This window comes from Pseudophryne corroboree, chromosome 6, assembly GCF_028390025.1.
Source record: "Pseudophryne corroboree isolate aPseCor3 chromosome 6, aPseCor3.hap2, whole genome shotgun sequence".
In the NCBI taxonomy this organism is placed as follows: domain Eukaryota; kingdom Metazoa; phylum Chordata; class Amphibia; order Anura; family Myobatrachidae; genus Pseudophryne; species Pseudophryne corroboree.
The window spans coordinates 469601021-469622268 of record NC_086449.1 but is presented as its reverse complement, the minus strand read 5'-3'; the positions used below and the strand labels follow the sequence as shown (position 1 = coordinate 469622268).

Genomic DNA, 21248 nt, shown 5'->3' with positions numbered 1-21248 from the left:
TAATACATAAATCTAACTGCAGATGGAGTATAAACAAATAGTATCTTATATTAATATAGTCTGATATATTTCTAAGACATACAGTATTCGATATATGCATATAAAATGCAAGATAAATAGAAATAAATGGTTGCATATAATAAAGTAGTTATTGCTAGAAATGATCATGATTCATAAAAAGCACTTTAATCCTAATGAGTAATTAAGTCCATATGGGGCAACTGCATTCATCTTTACTGAATGCAGAAAGATATATATATATATATATATATATATATCAGAGATGTGCGCCAGCACAAATCTGTGGTTTTAGGTTCTTGTTTTGGATCTGTATCTCCTTCGTATTTTGGGTCTGTATTTGTTTTGCCTCTGACTCGTTTGCGAGTTTTGGGTCTGTATTGGTTTTGAATCTGTATTTTTATTTTTTTTAAATCATAAAAACAGCTAAAATCACAGAATTTGGGGTGTTTTTGTTCCTACGGTATTATTAACCTCCATACCATTCATTTCCACTAATTTCCAGTCAATTTTGAACACCTCACAGCTCACAATATTGTTTTCTTCCAGTTTAGGCCAAAAGGTTGCACCAAGGTAGCTGGATGAATAAGCTAAGCAACAGCAGTGGCCGGCACAAACATGTGGCACATAAACTTCCAACATCTATGAAGCAGAATGGCATTGCAGTGGCAGACAGGGTGGCAGTTTAATAAACTATACAAATGTTTGTCTTCACAGTCAGCAATGTGCCAAACAGCACATAATCCAAAGAAAAGAGGTACAAGATGGAATTGTCATTGGACCCTCCCATCCTTCCTTGTGTTGTGTATATTAAACAGGACTTACACAGTTCAACAAACCAATCATTTCAGCGACAGGGATTGTCTCTTGTGGCTGAAATTATTAATTTGTTTGGGCCCCCAAAAATGCTTCAGCAGATGGAGGAACAGCAAAAGCCACCCAAAGCAGCACATCATGCCATGACATTGATAGAGGAGGGGGCAGTGAAGGATCACTCGTAGTCACCTGTGAAATGAGTTTAGACACTGCCAGCTTGAGTCAGCTGATTCCCCTAATTAGACTTTTAGAAGAGCAGCATGAGAAATTCAAGGAGGAGATAAAACAAAGTGATTCTGCTAAGTATGTCACACTTGTAGATTAAGTTCTTTATTTGCTTCGCCAGGTTCAAATGGTTGGCAATATCTTAAAATCAGATTACTACATATTGGTGACTGTGCTTGATCCTAGGTTTAAGTGATACACTTGGCTGAATGTAATGGAGCCTGAGATCGCCGGAGGTGCGGGATGCCGGGCAATCTCAGACTTTCTTTTTTAAAGGGGTGAACACTTACAAGGCAAAACCATGCCTTGTAAGTGATTGCCACTTTAAAAAAACATCAGAGAATTGCCAGCATCCCATAACTCCAGCGATCTTGGACTCCATAACATCCCACTGGTTGTGTCTTTGTTTCCAACTGACCCAGATCTTAAGAGATGCAAAGAGATACTGGTGAGCTCAAGAGGTACATGACATGACAACGTCCCCTCCTTCAGTTTACCAGCATATCCTGCTGCTAGGAAAAAACTCAACTTTTCCAAGAGATCTAGTGGTGCTGCAGAGGAGTCAACGCAAAATGTTGACATCTGGTCGGGTCTAAAAGAATTGGTCAAAATTAGAGACAACTCTACTGTAATGCCATCTGATATGGTGAACATCCAAAGAATGGTGAAGAATTATTTAAATGACAGCATACAAATAGGCATGTCACAGAGTCTCTTTGAGTACTGGAAGGAAAAAAAGAAGCAATTTGGAGGCCCTTGTACAAACTCGGTTTGCATTACTTGAGCTACCCACCCTCCAGTGTGTACTCAGACTGAGTTTTCAGCACAGTCGGGAAACTTGTCAGCGATCGGTGTATGAGGTTACTTCTTCAAAATGTGGAAAAGATGTTCATTAAAATCAACTGGAAATTCCACGAGGAAGACCTTTACCGGCAATTACATTTAAGTAAAGAGACATGTAATGTCTGTAATGGTGGATTCCAGCAGGAATGAATTAATATTGTGTGAGAATGATGTACACACTGATAAGGATGAGGAATTAGATGAGAATTACCTCTTCCAACTGTAGAGAGGATTAGCATTACTGTTAGCTACCTTCAGCCCATTAGTAGCTTGTTTTTGTAGGGGCCCAAACAGAGCAAGCACCTCAGCCACAAAAGTGGCAGTTCCTGTTACTGAAGTGTTTGGTTTGTTAAACTCTGCATGTCTTTTTTAATATTCAACATAAAGGTGGGTGGGAGGGCCCAAGGACAATTACATCTTGCAGCACTTTTCTTTTCTGCCACTGCTATGTGGAAGTGTTTCGTAGATGTGCTATAACCTTTTCAAACTGCTATGTGTTTGAGCCTTTGGCCTAAACTGGATGAAAATAATATTGTGAGCTGTGAGATGGTCAAAACCATCTGGAAATGAATGTTATCAAGGTTAATAATACCGTAGGAACAAAAAAGGCCCAAATTATGTGATTTTAGAGGTTTTTATTCATTTGAAAAAAAAATACGATCCGAAATCAAAACCAGACCAAAGCAATTCAACGATTAATGAATTTTTCAATTTCAGTGGTGTGATATAATTTCGTGTAACCTGTGAAATTAAGTACAGAAGATGTGTCCCTCCTCCTCAAAACAAGAAGTAAAAAGCATCAAAACTTTGTACCTCTTTATATAGAGATAGGAATAAGTCCAGTTAGAAGTTTGAGTGGGTAAGGTATCGCAAATTTGAAATGTTCAAGCCAATGAAGAATAGGCAAATACAGACAATATTTTTCTTGAAAGGCTCAAAAATTGCATTTGTACCTCATGCATTGTCTATGTACAAATGTACTCACCATAGCTGAATTTGTCCCTAACACTAACAAAGCCCCAACATAAATGTGCTCCCCATAGCTGAATTTGCCACTAACACTAACAAAGGCCCAACATAAATGTACTCCCCATAGCTGAATTTGCCCCTAACACTAACAAAGGCCCAACATAAATGTACTCCCCATAGCTAAATTTGCCCCTAACACTAACAAAGGCCCAACATAAATGTACTCCCTATAGCTGAATTTGCCCCTAACACTAACAAAGGCCCAATATAAATGTACTCCCCATAGCTGAATTTTTACCTAACACTAACAAAGTCCTAATATAAATTTACTCCCCACAGCTGAATTTTGTCCCTAACACTAACAAAGGTCCAATATAAATGTACTCCCCATAGCTGAATTTTCCCCTAACACTAACAAAGGCCCAATATACAAATATGTATTTATACTTATCAATAAACCCTAATGAATATCCCAAAATTGAAATTATTTTCCATTTTGCCTTCAATGTTTCTGTATTTAGTAACATCTTTGTCCAAATTCTTCATTAAAAGCAATACAGTTTAATGAATAGGGCTTGATCTAAGCAGGTTAAGTTAGGTGAAAACATTATTAGCCAAATGTGTTAAATACACATTTTACTTTATGAGTATGTAGGCAAGGTATAGCCTGGTTAGGTTTTCTGCATACACTGCAACATGCTTACTTACTATACCTGCGTTCCAGCTCCGGCAATGTCAGCTAAAGGGCCATGCAGGTGGAGTCAGCTGATCCAGTAATTTTTGAGATTATTACCCTAACCCGCCCCACACAGTCTAACCCTAATATCAGCATTCTGCAGAATGTTGGCATTTCATATGTCAAAACTTCAGATGTCAACACTGAATATTGTGAAATTCTGCAGATATCAACACGTTCCATTTCAACACAGCCGCATCATAACCTTATGATTAAATGTCGACATGGGGGATGCACTTGAAATCCCGATGGTCAGATTGACAGTGGCATCTCAATGGTCAAAATCTGGATTGATCACAACACTACGTACTGGGTTTAGTGTTACAGATCAGTTTAGGGATAGACACTGGGGGGGATGGTAAGGGTTAGGCTTTGGGGAGGGGGGGTTTGGCATTGGAAGAAGTGGGTTAGGATTAGGATTAGGGTTAGAGCAAGGGTTAAAATACTTACTGTGATCTGCCGGGATTTTGAACGCTGTCTACATTTTGACTGTAGGGACTTCAACTTCCGGGATATCGATACCATCCTCAGCATGGTGATTGCATCCCATGTGATCTAACAAGGGATTTACAAACAAACAATAAAATATTTATGAGTTTCTTGTTCATTGACATAGAAATGCATACATCTCCATAAATGTAATTATCTCAAAAGAAGTCACCAAAGTAACTTGTATACGTATGCCAGCATTAGTATACCGTTAGAAAGATTTTGGGTATAACCTCCTTTTTTAACTCAATTCACAATTCAATTCATGTTTTGTCTTTTTTTACATGCTACTCCTCTACAATACACCTAATGGTGTTTGTCAGTGTTAATGGCAATCTGTTCACAGTTGTTTGTTACTTTCCTTGTACACAACACACACCAGACACAGCCATCGCTGAAGTCTAATGCAGAGCAGATGCATCTCTCCCAAGCATCAGAGAGAGTTATGTGTGCAAACATTAAGTGGATATAAGTGAGGCATAGATTAAACATAATTGTTATGTTTTAAATCAGTTGCAAATCTGAAATTGTATTTATAATGGATATCTATGTATGTGGCCTGTATGCAGGAATAGTTAATGCAAGCTTTTATGAACATCTTTTAGCATCTGACAATATTCACTTGTTATTTAGAACCCATATTATTATCTTCATAAATGATTACTCTTAACTAAAAGGAGCAGACTAATGGCTATATGGATGATAGCATACTGCTTTATATAAGCTTTATGTAAGAGGAAAGGGCAACTGATTTTATAGTCCCTTCATTTTTAATTTCTAATGTAAATGTTCAAGTCATAAAAATATCCAGGTTTTGCATTCACTCCACAACATAAATTATATTATTATTGTAAATTTTAAAGATATCCATTGACACTACTAAAGTAACAAAATAATAAAATAGTTAATCAAAATTATGTTTGGAGACTAGCTATGGATATATAGTTGGTGTGTAACAAATTCATTAACAAAATCAATCTACATTGAAAACATATTTTTACCTTATGTTTGAAATATCTGTCTTCCCTGATATCACATATTTGTCAGTAGGTTATGTATGTAAGAGGGGGAATCCGCATTCTATATGGGGATAGGAATGAATGTTGTTTGGGGCTTTTCATTTTATGGTTACTTTAAAAGGATTAGGTACGGAATCCCAGCGGTCGGAATACCGACGTTAAAAATACAGATAGAAACATAGAAACATAGAATTTGACGGCAGATAAGAACCACTTGGCCCATCTAGTCTGCCCCTTTTACTTTTTATCCTTTAGGTAATCTCAACCAGAGATGCCAGAATCCTGACCATCAGAATTCCAGCAGGGGGACGAGCAGAATGAAGCCCGTTGCGGGCTCGCTATGCTTGCAATGCTGCGGGCTCGGTGGCTCGCTTCGCTCACCACAGGTTCTATTTCCACTCCATGGGTGTCGTGGACACCCTGTAGTGGAAAAAGCTGTGTTGGTGCTACCGGTATTCTGGCGGTCGGGATTCTGGCGTCGGTATTTCGACCATTGGGATTCCAACCGCCAGGATTCCAACTACATCCCCTTCAAAATATATTGCAGAGCAATTGGTGAACATTGTATTGAAATCAAAGTACTGTATGCTAATTTTAGACAATGAACATACAGTCGATTTCTCATTTATAAATTCTGAGCAGCAATTTATTTTATAAAGACAGAGGGGTTTATATGTCTCCTCGTCTCGTGGTACATAATGCTGGGTTTTGCACTTAATATAAGTGGTGCTGTCCATTTTGAGCTAAAGTCTGCCGTGAAGCTGCACCTTGCTAAATCTGTTGCTCTGTAAGTATACGGCACAACACAGATTCATTAGGTCAATTCATTTTAACAAGTATTGATTTCAGTTTTTGAGCTCACCCAATCTATCTATTTTGTGTATGTGTTTGACAGTATTCTGTGATGAAATATATCTCTGTCACAAAAGTGAACACGCTAAGATATTCGTATCCCTTCATTAAAGAAACATGCTTATTATCTGCTCATTTTTACCCGAATTCCATGAACGTCTAATCTAAAGAACAAGAGAATTATAAAATAAAATATTTTATTTCTCTCTTGAAAGGTCTTGTACAGAGTCTCTCTCTGCTTTTGTGTGATCAGAACTATTTAAATTACTGTGTGTCTGTGTGTAGTACTGTACTGTATATGTATTATGTAACTGTCCACATTTTGCCACCTTATTCATATGATTTAAGACATGTTTAATTTGCATTGGGGTTGCTGTATCTATTCAGCACCTAATAAAGAAAACAATATTTTAGGTGCTAAATTAATGGATGATAAAAAAATATATGATCACAAAGGTAGAGTTGCTGCCAAAACACACTGTGTTCTATTATTAATTCAAAGACAGGGAAAGGGAGAGAGACATGGCTTAATTTACAGTCTTATTAGTGAGACATGGCTTGTACTGTATGTATATCAAAATCAGTTAACCAAATGTATATGTACAGTATTAAGCAAAGGTTATATATCACTGAAACATTGAATTAAACACAATAACAGTATCAGTGACCTATATATTTATTGGTTAGGAGAAAAAAGGTTCCAAGATAGTAAGGTCTTATAAAACAGAGCCTGGGTTATCCTCATTGGAGTTGTGGTACAAATTTATAGAACATAATAAGTCTCTGTGGACAAATGGCCTTTAATATAGCTGATTGTGTTTCACCACTACTGAGGTATATGCCTGATTCCATGTGGTCTCCAGAGAAAAAGGTTGTAATATCCCCCAAAATAAACAGTCACAGACGTATCCAGATTGTGTAAAGACTGTCTAGATGATAAATACATACAGCTTGGCTGGTGCATTTCAGTGCATACCCAAACACTTTCTTAAGAAGGCTTTCAGAGTTGACAGACATTTTTCAAGCTGCACAATTTTACTAACTTATGTATCCTAGTAAATATAACATTGACGTTAAGACTTTTAGATATAACTGCAATTTTTGCAAGTGGTCAGAAATCCTACTCAATTTAAATTCCAAATCATAATTCTAGCTTTCTAAAAGAACCTTATTCTTTTAATATACTTGAGTGTATACATCATATCACCTTTGTCATATCTCCTCTTTCCAGTCTCTCCTCAAAGATGTACTGTACATGTTTAGCTATTGATTGCACTGTATCAGGGTTCAGAGAAGCCCTGTGCTGACACATCATGCACGCAAACAGATAACATCATGATGTCACACAACAACGAGGAAATGGTAAGATGTGCCCCCGGCTTTTAAGGATGTGCCCCGTTGATTTCTATTTAGCTTATTAGGAGGACCAGAAACTGGAAGTGTTGTGTGCTTCACCTACGTTCCATAGAATTCTCAGAATGGGCCTTGGGTTTTGCAAGATGGTGCTCAATGGCTTGTAAGATTTGTAATTGATAATATTTGATATATTCTGACAATTAATTTCTGTTGGCTGATAAATGTGGGACTGCTCAATTTGCATAATAAAAATATATATTAAATAATATAAAATAATTCTTTATATTTAATAGTGTTAAAACCTGATTATAAAATATTTTACAGTAATATAAATCAATTGCATGAGTTTAACATACATAGTACTGTATATCAATAACCTTTAATTAAACAGTGTATACTGGATTCAAAACCAAGTAACACCTGTGTGGGCATTATGTGTAAGTGGAACTACTCCTCCTCTGTGGCATAATGTGTAAAGGGCACTACAACTGTGTGGCATAATATGTAAGGGGCACCAATAGTGTGCTACTTAATGTGGAAGAGCACTATTACTATTGCTTGATTGATGTGGCGTGATGTGGCATTGAACCGGAAGCAGGCATTGAACCAGAAGCAGAATGTGGGTGCAAGAGCTGGTGCAGGCATAGCAGGAGACTGCTGCTTTGTGTGTGTGGGAATTACAGTGAGGGAGTGGAGCTGGTAGCGGGAGCATGAGCTGTAAAGGAGTGTGCCTGTTCGGGAGTGGAGTGGGCAGTGGGAGAATGAGCTGCCGCTCTGTGTGCACGTGTGTAGGGAGGTGAAAGCAACTTAGCAGAGCAGTCAGCAGGAGTGAGCACTACTGCTGCTGCTCAGAGGGAGTGTGTGGGAGCCGATGAAAGGAGCAGAAGCAGGTAGCAGGAGGGCTCTGCTGCTACTGCTGCTCTCAGTGAGAGTGTGGTGTTGACGCTGAGCCAGGGGAGTGTGTGTGGGGAGAAGCTTAGCTGAAACTGAAGAAGTGAGTACCCGGGAGTGACTGACCCTGAGTGTGGGTGTGTAAGCTGGGAAACAGCTGAGCCTCTTAAGTGTGTGGGTAGCTGTACTGCTGGATGTCCAGACAGGTCCAGATTCCCCCCAGACACGCAAGTATCATTGATGTTACTATATTGACTGTTTTGCATTGATACATTATTACACATAGTTTTATCAACTACTGTTTTGTTGTTGAATATTGTTTCTCTTCACAGCTAGGCTTTAGTACCGTATTGTTTTGCAAAATTGTACTGTTTTCTGAAGGTAACAGGGACTTCGTTTTCAAACAAAATGGGTGGGACCAGGATTGAGAATCTCACTCAGTGCATGTCGTGCAAGATGTAAGTGCATCTGGAGCAACCAGCCCAAAGTGAATACATCTGTGTGAAGTGTGTGCAAACAGTTGCCCTGGAAGCCCAGGTAACTGATCTAGAGCAACCTGTTACAAGACTGAGGGATATTCACAATCTTGAGCAAAGTTTAGATAGACCGATGGAGGAGTTACGGGGAAGACACTGGTAGATGAGGATGAACAGGTAGCCAGCTGGGTCACAGTTAGAAGGAAAAAGAAGAGGGGGAGACAGGACATCTCTGATCTGTCAAACCCCAACAAATTCGCCCAACTGGATGAAGATTCTGAGGATGGCAGTGAGGAAATGAAGGAGCTGGAGGAGACTGTTCCCTCAAGCAACTGGAAGAACGGTACTTCCAGCACAGATGGGAAAAAACAAAGCGAAGTACCTACTCACATTGTGGTGGTAGGAGATTCTATTATCAGGAAGACAGACAGGGCAATCTGCTACTTGGACCATGATTGCCGTACAGTCTGTTGTCTCCAGGGTGCTCGGGTATGACACATTGCGGACTGGGTAGAAAGATTGTTGGGAGGGGCCGGAAGTGACCCAGCGGTCTTGGTGCATGTTGGCACCAACGACAAAGTTAGTGGTAGGTGGGATGTCCTTAAGAAAAACTATAGGGACTTAGGCCAGAAGCCTAAGGCAAGGACATGTAAGGTAATATTCTCTGAAATATTACCTGTGCCACTCACTAGCCTAGGCTGGCAGAGGGAGATTAGGGAGGTAAATGTGTGGCTTAAAGACTGGTGTAAGAAAAAAGGGTTCGTGTTCCTGGAACACTGGGCAGACGTCTCAGTCAGGTGCCATCTTTTTTGTTGCGATAGATTGTACGTGAATAAGAAGGGTGCAGCAGTGCTGGGGGCAGGATGGTTAGAAGGTTGGAGGAGCTTTTAAACTAGATGTCTGGTGGGAGGTATTACAAAGAAACTATGGGATCATTAGTGACTGCAGCAAGGGGGGAGGTATTAAGTATAATGGGGGTTGAGAAGGGGGAAGGGGAAGAACAGCAAGAATTGGAAAATCAGGGAATACTAAAGTAAGAAGGGAAGAGATACCAATAAATAGACAAATAGATAAGGGTATTACTAACCTAAAATGTATGCTTGCAAATGCAAGAAGCTTTTCAGGCAAAATGGGGGAATTAGAAATGCTTGTAATGAAGGAACAATATGATATAATAGGTATCACGGAGACATGGTGGGATGATTCCTACAATTGGGTAGCTAACTTGGAGGGTTATACTCTTTTCAGGAGAGACAGGGCTATTAAAAGAGAGGGTGGAGTATGTCTTTATGTTAAACCATTTCTAAAACCATACTTAAAAGGAGGGTATTTATGAGGGAACTGGAGATATTGTTGAGACAATATGGGTTGAAATTTCTATGGGAAAGAAAAGTACAAAAAAACTTTTATTAGGTGCATGTTATAAACCACCTGATATTAGTGCAACTGAGGAAGTGCAACTCTTGATGCAAATCGAAAAATCTAAAGGGCTGGAGGAGGTTCTAATCATTGGGGACTTTAATTATCTGGACTCAAATTGGGCCAACGAATCATGTAATACAGTTAGGGGTAAAAGGTTCTTAAATATACTAAAGGATAATTACTTGTCGCAAATAGTCAAGGAATCAACCATATGAGGGACTATATTGGACCTGATACTAACTAACAACGTGGAGATAATAGTGAATACCGCAGTAGGTGAGACCTTGGGTAACAGTGATCATAATATGATCACATTCGACATTATCATTCAAAAGCAGCACTCTAGGAGTACAATTAAGTCTCTTAACTTTAAAAAAGCAAATTTAAACATGCTGAAAAATGCACTACAGGACATAGATTGTGTTTTATCTGGATTTTGCAAAAGCTTTCAACACAGTACCTTACAGGGGGCTGATTTTCAAATTAAGGGAGCTTGGTATAGCAGACACTATTTGTACATGGGTGAGTAATTGGCTTGATAACAGGGAACAGCAAGTGGTGATTAATGGGATGTTTTCCACCTGGGCTAAAGTAATTAGCACAATACCACATGGTTCTGTGCTGGAGCCACTGTTATTTGATATATTTAGAAATTATTTTGGAGTAGGACTAGAAACACAGTGTCAATTTTTGCAGATGATACTAAAATATGTAGGGTAATCAAGTCAGATGTAGATGTGGAGTCTCTTCAGAGCGATTTATTTAAACTTGAAGTTTGGGCAATAAAATGGTGTTTTAGGTTTAATGTGAAAAAAATGTAAAGTTATGCACTTTGGGATTAAGAATAAACATGCAACCTACCAATTAAATGGGGAAAAAATAGGGTAAACTGTATTAGAAAAGGATTTGGGGGTGTTCATTGATAGTAGATTTAGCAGCAACACACAATGTCAAAGTGCAGCAACAAAGGCAAATAAGGTGTTAGCATGCATTAAAAGGGGAATTGAGAAAAGGGATGAGAGCGTAATCCTGCCACTGTACAAATCATTGGTACAGCCGCATCTTGAGTATTTTGTACAGTTCTGGGCACCACACTATAAAAGAGACATATTAGAACTTGAAAATGTTCAAAGGTGAGCTACCAAATTGATTAAGGGGTTGGAGACACTGAACTATGAGGAGAGGCTTTCTAGGTTAGATATGTTTACACTAGAAATGAAATGACTAAGAGGAGATTAATACAGTATTTACAAATATATAAAGGGGCAATATGTGGAGCTATCATGTGAGTTGTTTACAAAGAGACATCTACTCAAAACGCGCGGACACTCGCTAAGGCTTGAAGAGAGGAAATTTCGTACTCCGCGCAGGAAGGGATTCTTCACTGTAAGGGCAATATGAACATGGAATACACTGCCAGAGAAGGTTGTAATGGCGGACTCAGTCAATGCGTTTAAAAATTAAGTTAGACAAATTCCTAACGGAAAAAGATATATGAGGATATATAGCCTTTTAACCTAAGTAGAATAGGGAATGCAATATAATTCTGGTTGAACTCGATGGACTATTAGTCTTATTTCAACCTCACCAACTATGTTACTATGTTTACTGTGTTACTGTGTGGACATAATGTATATGAAACACTAGTACTGTGTGGGGTACCATGAAGGGGGCACTACTACTAGAGAAGTGGCTCTCAAGGATTGCATATCCGCCCTTTGCCTCTTGTAGCAAAGCCACACGACTTTTATGGGAGCGCACACTGAAAAATCCCCCCCCCCCTCTCCCCCCACCCCCCACACACACACGTTATGGATTCCCCTGTATTTATACATCTGGCATTGTGTACAGACAACCATCTGACCATGCAATAAGGTTACAGAGTAAAAGATTAATTGACCAATATTATCAAAACAGATATCTTTTTGCAATAACGATCATTTTTTTAGTGTGTATGGACAACTTTGTTTATGCTCCATTGTCAGACCGATCATGAGATTGGTTGATTTGCAGATAAATCATTCAGATACATATCCAGTGTTAAGTAGAATGAATGGAAGTACAGTAGTTAAGATAACATTATGAAAAATGTTTAAACCAAAGACAAAATAAGTAAGCAAGCACTCAGTTAATCGTATGCACTACATGCTACCAGCTGCAATTTAAATGCCAATATAAATGCCCTACATGGATCAAAACAGAACAGCATACTGCAGTAGTTGGCTGCTATCAGCCTCTTTTGTTTGTAAATATTATACTGTATCATCTTTAAAGGAAATACCTTTGCTAGTCTATGAGAATGAAAAACAAAGGTATTGCTCCTGACATTCAAAATTAAGAATATTGCCCTTTGTGCAGCTGACATTTTTTTTTGTGTGTCATGATATTTATTCTCTTTTAGGAGATGTACTAAGACATCTCTTAAAAACAGTGTTACCAGAGTAATCCAAGGTTTTTTTTTATAGTGGAGGACATTACCATTACTGTTGCCAAATAATGCTCCAGCAAGATGACATTGTACACATCCTGTGCTTTGCATATGTGCTCAATTTAATTGTGGAAATGCTTTTGAGTCATTGCCAAGATGTCAACAGTCTGGTAGTAATGGTACAAAGGGTTTGTTCATTTAAGCTAGTTTTATTCCTCTATTAATGCAATTTCACACTATGGAAAAGGAACGATTTGCCCTCCTGTGAACTGAAAAGAGACAGTCTCATTTAATGGAAAACTGTAAAATGCTCGTGAGTAGCAGAAGGCAATAAATATATATGTCAAACAACATGCAGTACGGATACCTACATAAGGTCAAGACAGTGGCATTAAATTGGAGATTCTGCAGTCTTTCACAGGGTGAGAGGGTAGAATATTGGCATGTGCAAAATACCGCTAATCGCCAATGCAGAGGTGGAGATTGGAACTGATTCTTGTACACTGATGGTAATGAGGAAATTAAAAAAGGATATGTAGTATGAATGGGGTTAATGGAGGTGGAAAGGGTATTCTGTAACAATTATCAATGCTTCAGGAATGAGAGATGCATCATTGCATTAAAAAACCCTTCTGAGTTCATATTTGCCACACTATTATATAAACCAGGTCCAAGGACAAAAAAAGTAGAATGTTTTGAGTCTTTTTTTTTTATTATTTTTAAACAGTGTTTCAAATATAAAGTTATTAGGAAATTCTTATGAAAGACCAACCCAAAATACTCTGTTAGTGTCAAATAATAAAAAAAAAACTGTTTAGTACATGGAATAAGCCCATTTAGATGGAATTATAGCTGTGAGTCCATTTAATTAAGAACCTGATTCTTAGTTGGATGCAGCCATGTCCTTGTCTGTGTCTATTGGTGGGCCACTGCCTGCAACTTAAGAAAACTCTGGTACAAAGCCCTTCCCTGGTCTACAGCCGTGTGTCTGACTGTGCAAGGACTGAGACGCACACTGTCAGCATCTGTAGGCACTGAAATACCAATTGGTGCGCCTTTTAGATGCACCATTGGTCTCACCATCAAAACTTGTACCAGCCTTACGACAGGTGCAGTTTCTCCGTTCATGCATGGCCTACTGTGTGAGCGATACAACCACTATCACTGACACTTCCATACACATACATAACACAGACCATCTCTATGCGTATGCTAAGCCATCTCCCTGTCACCTTCCACATATTCCCATCATTTTACCAGGACAGTTCTTATATTGTGCATCTTGCAACAGTGTTTGTGTGCATACACTCTGTTTAATGTATGCACCATACCAGGTATTAGGGATTTTTTCACAAACTCAGTAGCAAAAAAAATCACTCAATTTTCCGTGGTTCTAAATCAGGACCTAAGTCAGTGGTTCCCAATCTCAGTCCTCAAGTCACCCTAGCAGTTGAGGTTTAAGGATATTCATGGCTGAGCACAGATAGTTAAATCAAATTGAGGTACTAATTATGTCACCTGTGCTCAAGCTTGGTTATCCTTAAAACCTGGACCGTTAGGGTGCCTTGAGGACAGAGTTTGGGAACCACTGCTAAAAGTGTCTACAGGCTTTGCACATTTGTGCTGTGCAATTTCCCCCTACTCTTATTTACAATATAGCTTCAGTCCCATCATGTCGTATAGAAAAAAATCCACATTTGCTCTATGGCAGAGTTTACCAAACTCTGCCATTAAAGTCCATGCTTGAAGGATATCCATGCTTGAGCACAGGTAACTTAATTAGTACCTTAGTCAATTTTTATTTAACCATCTGGACTCAAGCATGGTTATCCTTAAAACCTGGAAACTAGAAAAGCTCCCTTAAGGTTGGTGGCAGTACAAAGGAACCTTAATCTTAATTTTTGAGGTTACTCCACATATTTAAGTTTAACCTAGGAGGACATTTTGCTGTAACAATACATGTAGGATGAATGAAGAAATTAGGCAAAAATTTATGTATGGTATGAACTTCACTGCTTGTATATTTTGAAAAAAAAGCCTATGCAAAAGATCCATAAACTAATAGTGCAAAGCCTTTATACAATCAAATACAGGTATTATGTTAGTCTCTGTGTTTAACACATGGTCATATTGTTAAACCTTGTACAGTACTATTCTAGAGGTATATTATGTTCTTTTATATGTTAAGAGCTGTATAAATTATATATAAACTCTTGTAAGTGTTGTAATATCTTCATGCATATTAGTATCATAATTTCTTGGTTTTCTTGTGCTACCCTTTTATATGAATTCTGAATTATTTATGTCTATATCTTTTTATGGCCTAGAATCATGAGTTCGTGGATGAACAAAGCTATGAAGATAGCTGTATGGAAGTGTCTACTATAAATAAACTAAGAAACCACAGTCCTTCTTTGTCATCACAACATGATGGGAGCAATTTTTGCTGCTCTAGACGGAATAAAAAAAATCAACGTATGCCGAATGCTAATGTTACAACTTGCAGCCATCAAGGCAGCCTTCAGGAGCTCAGTGCTATCCACATCCAATGTCTGGAGAGAACCCCTTTATCAAACAGGTATTATTTTTCTATTTGTTATTAAAATACAATTAATTAACGTATTTATTTGTTCTCCCTTGCATTTTAACTTTAATAAAACAAATACATTTGTTCTGATATATACAGTATTATTCTGAAATGTAAGGCTATGAAATAAGGAAAAACAAGTTGTAATAAACAACATTTTATGTTGCAGTTCAGAGGGTGCAAACAGAAGTACGTGTTATTTGCTCCCTCGGGACTACTCATAGGTATAGGTTGATCGTGGGACTGCAATTGAATAGCTCCAGCCACTGTACCCAGGAGAACTACTCAGCAAGTCAAACCATGGCTAATAGAATCTGCCCCTGGATGTTGTATTGCTGCACAAATTTTGTATAAGCTTATCACTTAAATGAGTGATCAGTAACTCTATGATCCTCAAACCCATTTTCAGGCTGATAATTCTGAAGCTTGTCCTCAATGCATATTTTGTGACTCATTTTAGGAGCAAAGGCGATACCACACAAAAATGTACAGTCAGTGCAAATATTAGCAAACCAGAAATTCCTAGAGTAGATATTAAAGCAGAGAAAAGTAAAAACTTTGTTTCAAAGTATGATATTTAAATCATATACAGAATGTGTTAATTGAATACATTGCCAGTCCTGAGACCAAAAATTATCTTTTTGGGACTAATGACTGGAAGGAACAGCACTAATTAAAAGTAGCCTATTTTACAGCTTTGAGCCCGAGTTGCTTTTTCTTGGACTTATCTCAGTCACCAATATATTTACATAGTATATTTACTAAGCAAAGGTTTTGCATTTTTTAGTAGTTTTATGGCTGTTTACTGTCAGGATTGCATCATGCCAATTTGCTAATCCCAAATAGCCCAACAAACTATTTTTGCAACGTATATTATTTTATATTGTGGGTACGATTTATACAGTATAGCCATTACATAATAAATGTTGCCCCATCATTAAAAAAAATGTAAACACCAATTGGCAATTCATTATTATGAGTGTATTGTGATACCTAACCTTCAAATTGGCCAGATAAAAGACGTGGTATTATAGCAGTTTTGTGGCAGGTTTGCAGTTGTTTGGTAAAAATTCCATAAAAGAAAAAAAAAACACCATAATAAATTCAATGGTTAGGTGCTTCAAGTTGTTGTCAATGTGCAGATGATTTAAAATCCCAACAAAACTACCAATTAGCAAAATCCCCTTTTGTTCTTATGGATGTATGTACCCATTACATCTGCAGACGATGACTCCAACATGCACAGGTTTCCAAAGATTCAAAACATCTGCCAAAGCAATACCTACTGAAATATATTGGAAACCTTTCTTCCTCCCTCTATTTGAATTAAAATTTTCAAGATTCACCATAGCGTCATATGCTATTTGTTGGCCAAAGGGGTGACATAAAGTGGTGTATGTTATCATGCAGATGCAGACTGAGCATTATGGTACTTTCAGAAACCTCTCTGCTCACTATATCATGTGCCTGGTGACTGTGGTTGCCATGGCACTGTGTGATCTTTGTATAAAAAAATGTAAAAAAAATTATTAAAGCAGCCTAAAGAAACAAACCCAAAAAAATTGTAATCACCAAGGTTCTCTCTGCAGCCTTCTGTATAGATAAAAAATGCTCCTTATGCCATATGCATTGAGCCATTGGCGGCTAGAATTAGAGCTAACCCTGATATTAAGGGCGTCAACATGGGAGATGGACAATACAAAGTGTTTCTTTTTGCAGACAATATTCTCCTCACTTTGACTAATCCCTTACTATCACTCCCCAATCTTCAATCTGAACTACAAATGTATGGCACCCTTTTTGGGTACAAAGTCAATAACTCTAAGTCTGAAGCCATGGCTCTTTGTGTTCCCTTACAACACCTTTCTTCGCTCACTACCTCCTTTCCTTTTGTTTGGCATCCTTTGGTGATTATATACCTTGGCATTTCCATCACAAAGTCATACTCTTCATTATACCATGCAAACTACTCCCCCATATTTCACACACTGACAAAAGACTTATCATGTTGGCAGGCAGTCCCTCTTTATATCATGGTTTGGTAGAATTAATATGGTTAAAATGAATCTCCTTCCTAGACTGCTATACTTATTCCAAACTTTACCCGTACCCATTCCGAGTTTGGCTTTGGACTCCAAGCAAGCCCTATCATTTTATCTGGGCACAAGGTAAACCTCGCCTTCGTTGAACCATTTTGGCTAAGCCTGTCCCTGATGGAGAACTGGATCTGCCAATTCTCTGCTCTTATTATCATGCTGCCCAGCTGAATCATATTGTATCATGGCAGTCCGAACGATGGAAATGATGGGTAGATTTTGGAAAATTCCATGTTGCAGATAGAACGAGTAGATGACATAGTTTGGCTACCCAGACCACTTAGACCAGCCTCGGCCTGTGCAACTCTGACCATACGATTTTCTTTTAAGATATGGGATAAACTTCGTCCCTTATTGGATCTAGCTCAATTTCCCTAACCTATGTCCCCTATCTGGGACCACCCGTGATTCCCTCTGGGATCAGATATACACATGACATCCTTCTGGCTGAGTTTACATATTACTAGATTTAAACAAGTAAAGGGTCAATTTGCTCCATCCTTATTTACCAACCTACAAGCTGCTCACTCTATCCCTGCCTCTTGCCACTTTCAATTTAATCAAATTATGAGTTCTGTTAACTCGCAATTCCCCTCTAGTAAACTTCGTATGCTCACCCACTTCTATGGGCCGCAAAGGTAATTTTTCAGTTATTTATCATTCCGTCCTGGCCCCAGTCCCTCCCGACCGTGAATATCATGAATTGGCATGGGAGTCAGATCTCTCATCCAATGGATTTGTCCACTATTAGGACTAGAATCGTTAAAGCCTCCATCAATGTAACTATCAGATAGACGTGTTACAAAGTGTATACTAGGTGGTATTTGGTACCCTCCAAGGTCCACGCCCTCAAATCTTTGCTGGGGGAATTGTGGAGAGGTCGGTACATTCCCTCATGTATGGTGGTTTTGCCTCAGATATTTTGGGAACAAGTGTTGGCGCTTCTATCACAGATATTTGAGTCTCCAGTATTAGGTAATATTGAAACTGCATTATTGTGTGCCCCGGCTCCGTCAGTTAGCAAGCATCAAGACAAGCTTATAATCCATGTATGTAATGTGGACAAATCCCTCATAGCCAAACATTGGAAATCCTCGGTAGCGCCTTCAACTAATGCACTATTGAATCATATTAATTTTATTGCCTCAATGGAATACATCACAAGTTTACAAAATAACACGGTACTGTCCTTCCACAAAGTATGGTCCCCCTGGTACCTTTTCCATTCTTCCCCCCTCCCTGGACTCTGCTGATATTCTTTGTTGCATATTTTTTATCCCCTATGCCCTCAGTGTATCATTTCCCCCCCTTTTTTTCTTTTAACTTTTTGTGCACTGCATGGTTATTTTGTTGTACGTTCCATGTTCTTGTGTACTTTTTGCTGCTCACTGATATTGTGATGGTCATATTTTACGTTACACATTTGTATTGCCTGTTTTTCTCTTTCTAAAATAAAATAAAAACTATTGTTTGTTTTTAAAAATGCCCCTCACGTTTTTCTTAGGGATTCTGCTTTAAATGGCTAAATGGCTCATGACATCAATATTGGCTATATTTCGGCCCTATAATTTAAGTTTCTGTATTTTTAAATACCACATGTACATAGCACGTTACTCGTGTAAGATGCATCTTCTGAGGTTTTGCAGCCAAAACTAAAAAAAGGCAGCTGATAATTTCACCTTAAAGTTTCTGTTGAAAATTAAGGATTTTTGTTTGTCAATATAGCTCTGTGATTACATGCAAAATGAGTTACCTCTTCATGTTTGTACTATCCATACAACTTGTTATTAATTTTAATGTTTTGCTCCTGAAGAAACCTTACTGCAGGCAATTAAGTATGCAGATGTTCAATGTACTTAATCCAAGAAGCTTATTGTAAATATGCAATTCCCCTGTTCGCCCCAATCCTCCTATTTTACAGATCTAAAAAGCTGTCCTTCTCAAAACATGCCTATCTGCCATGCAAATCTATTCACTGTTGCATAAAATGAAGCACAGTACAAATGGTGTAAAACCATAGAAACAGGCGAAGGAAGCTTATACGACACAATTTATTTATTTTGTGACTTTGTAAGACACACTTTGTATTTCTCTTACAGCCGGTCCAGTCTAAATGCCAAAGTGGAAGAACACCTTAAATTAAATTGTGAGCCGCCATATGTTACCACAGCGGTAATAACCATGCCGACGCCACCAGTGACAACACCAGAGGAGGATGGTAGATCAGAGTCCCCTGACTACTCACAAAGGAACATTGTAAGAGTGTCAGCACTATAAGTCCTGCTCAAAGAGGATTTTTTCTTAAAGAATAATGAACATAAAAGCTGCAATCAGCTCAGAAGGAATTTAAACCACTGAAAGTTTTCTGAGATTTTGAAGCAGCAAATTGTTTGCATACTAATAATAAAAAAAAAGACAAACAACTACTGAATCATGCAATGGGACTGTAGAACAGATCTTCCAAACGAGTATATGTGTGACTACATACATGAGCACAATGAAAGATCACCCATTGATTTTTTTTTTATTATTATTATTTTTTTGCTTTATTTTCTTTTTCAAATGCAGCATTTTTTATAGAAAAATAAAAACACACCCTGAAAATGAGCTCTTTTGAAGTACTGAAACCATCATTACAGCAATGGAAACATTATGTTTTCACTAGAGAGAACATTGAACATTTCATAGTGTAATGAGTAAGATGGAACATACATAGCCTGTATATTTGTACTCATTTAATGACATCAGTAATGCATGCCGCTATTCTTCAAAGCAGGGATTTATGATCATTTGTGCTATTTTTCCATCAAACATTGTATTAGAAAAAAGGCCTTTCAGTGCTCTCAAAACAACTGGATGAATAATGTTTACAGTATCAAAAACAAAAACATTTTAGGAACAGAACAGTATTTATTATATCACCACTCACTTACATTGCGTGTTGAACAGAAATATTGTTTTTGTAGTTGTTTTTTGTTTAGTTATTTTGTTTTGCAACAACTGCAATAATTGTGTGTTTGTTACAGCAGAAGTCTATGTTTGTTTTCTAATTAACATCTATCAATGAAAAGTAGGCATTGACAATGAAAAATAATATCTGTACATATAGATTGCCTACACTACTTGTGTTTCTTTGTATTTATGGAAAAGAAAACCTGAATTTGAGCAAAGATAATAGCTATATTAGCTCAGTGGGATTTTTACATGAAAGATTTTTAAAGAACTCTTTAAGTCTGGAACATGCATGATAAACGATTGTAATTGGTCTGGAATGCTTGTGATGTTACACTTATTATTTTGTAGTGTTTGGTGGTGTCAGTTTTGATGTTCAGCATTAATATAAAAGCATATTTTACTTTAAGAGAAGCACTCTGTCCTAGGATACTAAGATTTATACGAACAGCAGTTGCTCCACTTTCAGAACGTGAATACATATGTTAAGATGCAATGCATGACCACAATTAACCATTGCACTTCCATGGCCTAAGACAGGTTTGGACATCTGGTGACCCCCCCTGCTGCTAAGTAATCTGTAAATCTGCATGCCCTGTCCATTAGATTTGTTCAACTTCCTGTCTGGGACTACGCAATCCATAACAGCCGAAGAGCCAAAAGCTGCTGCCCTCTTGGTCTAAGGTAAAAATGTGAGCAGATAACCTAGACTGATACGCCCACTAGCTGACTGTTTTGTGATTGGGACAAAATATTACAATTTATGCGAAATAACAATCCAAAACTATTGATCCTGACCAGTGTCAGACTGTGCCATGAAGGGTCCATCGGGGGAATGCATTGGTGGGGGGCCATGCTTAGAGGTGTGGGGTGTGGTCAGCCTCTAGAGATGGTATCATCAGTCAACACAGAGACTTGGCTAACCATAAGAGAGTGAATAGTCTGGGCCCCTTTATAAATTTATTCCATGCGTGATAATTTACTAGATTAATGCTCTGTAGAAAATACATCATAGATATGTGCAGTATACTGTATATGTATAATTCAAGTGCACAATCTGGAACATGCTTAAA

The 21248-nt window shown here is 38.0% G+C and overlaps 1 protein-coding gene across 2 annotated transcripts in view; it reads left to right on the top strand.

The window, feature by feature from the left end:
• KCND2 (potassium voltage-gated channel subfamily D member 2) overlaps positions 1-19830 on the top strand; it is a 514780-nt gene extending 494950 nt beyond the window's left edge. For both annotated transcript variants that reach the window (XM_063927216.1, XM_063927215.1), the window contains 2 exons: positions 14868-15118; positions 19323-19830. In XM_063927216.1, the coding sequence (XP_063783286.1) occupies positions 14868-15118; positions 19323-19500 (429 nt within the window). In that variant the 3' untranslated portion in view covers positions 19501-19830. The remainder of the gene's footprint in view (positions 1-14867; positions 15119-19322) is intronic.
• Positions 19831-21248: the final 1418 nt, after the last annotated feature.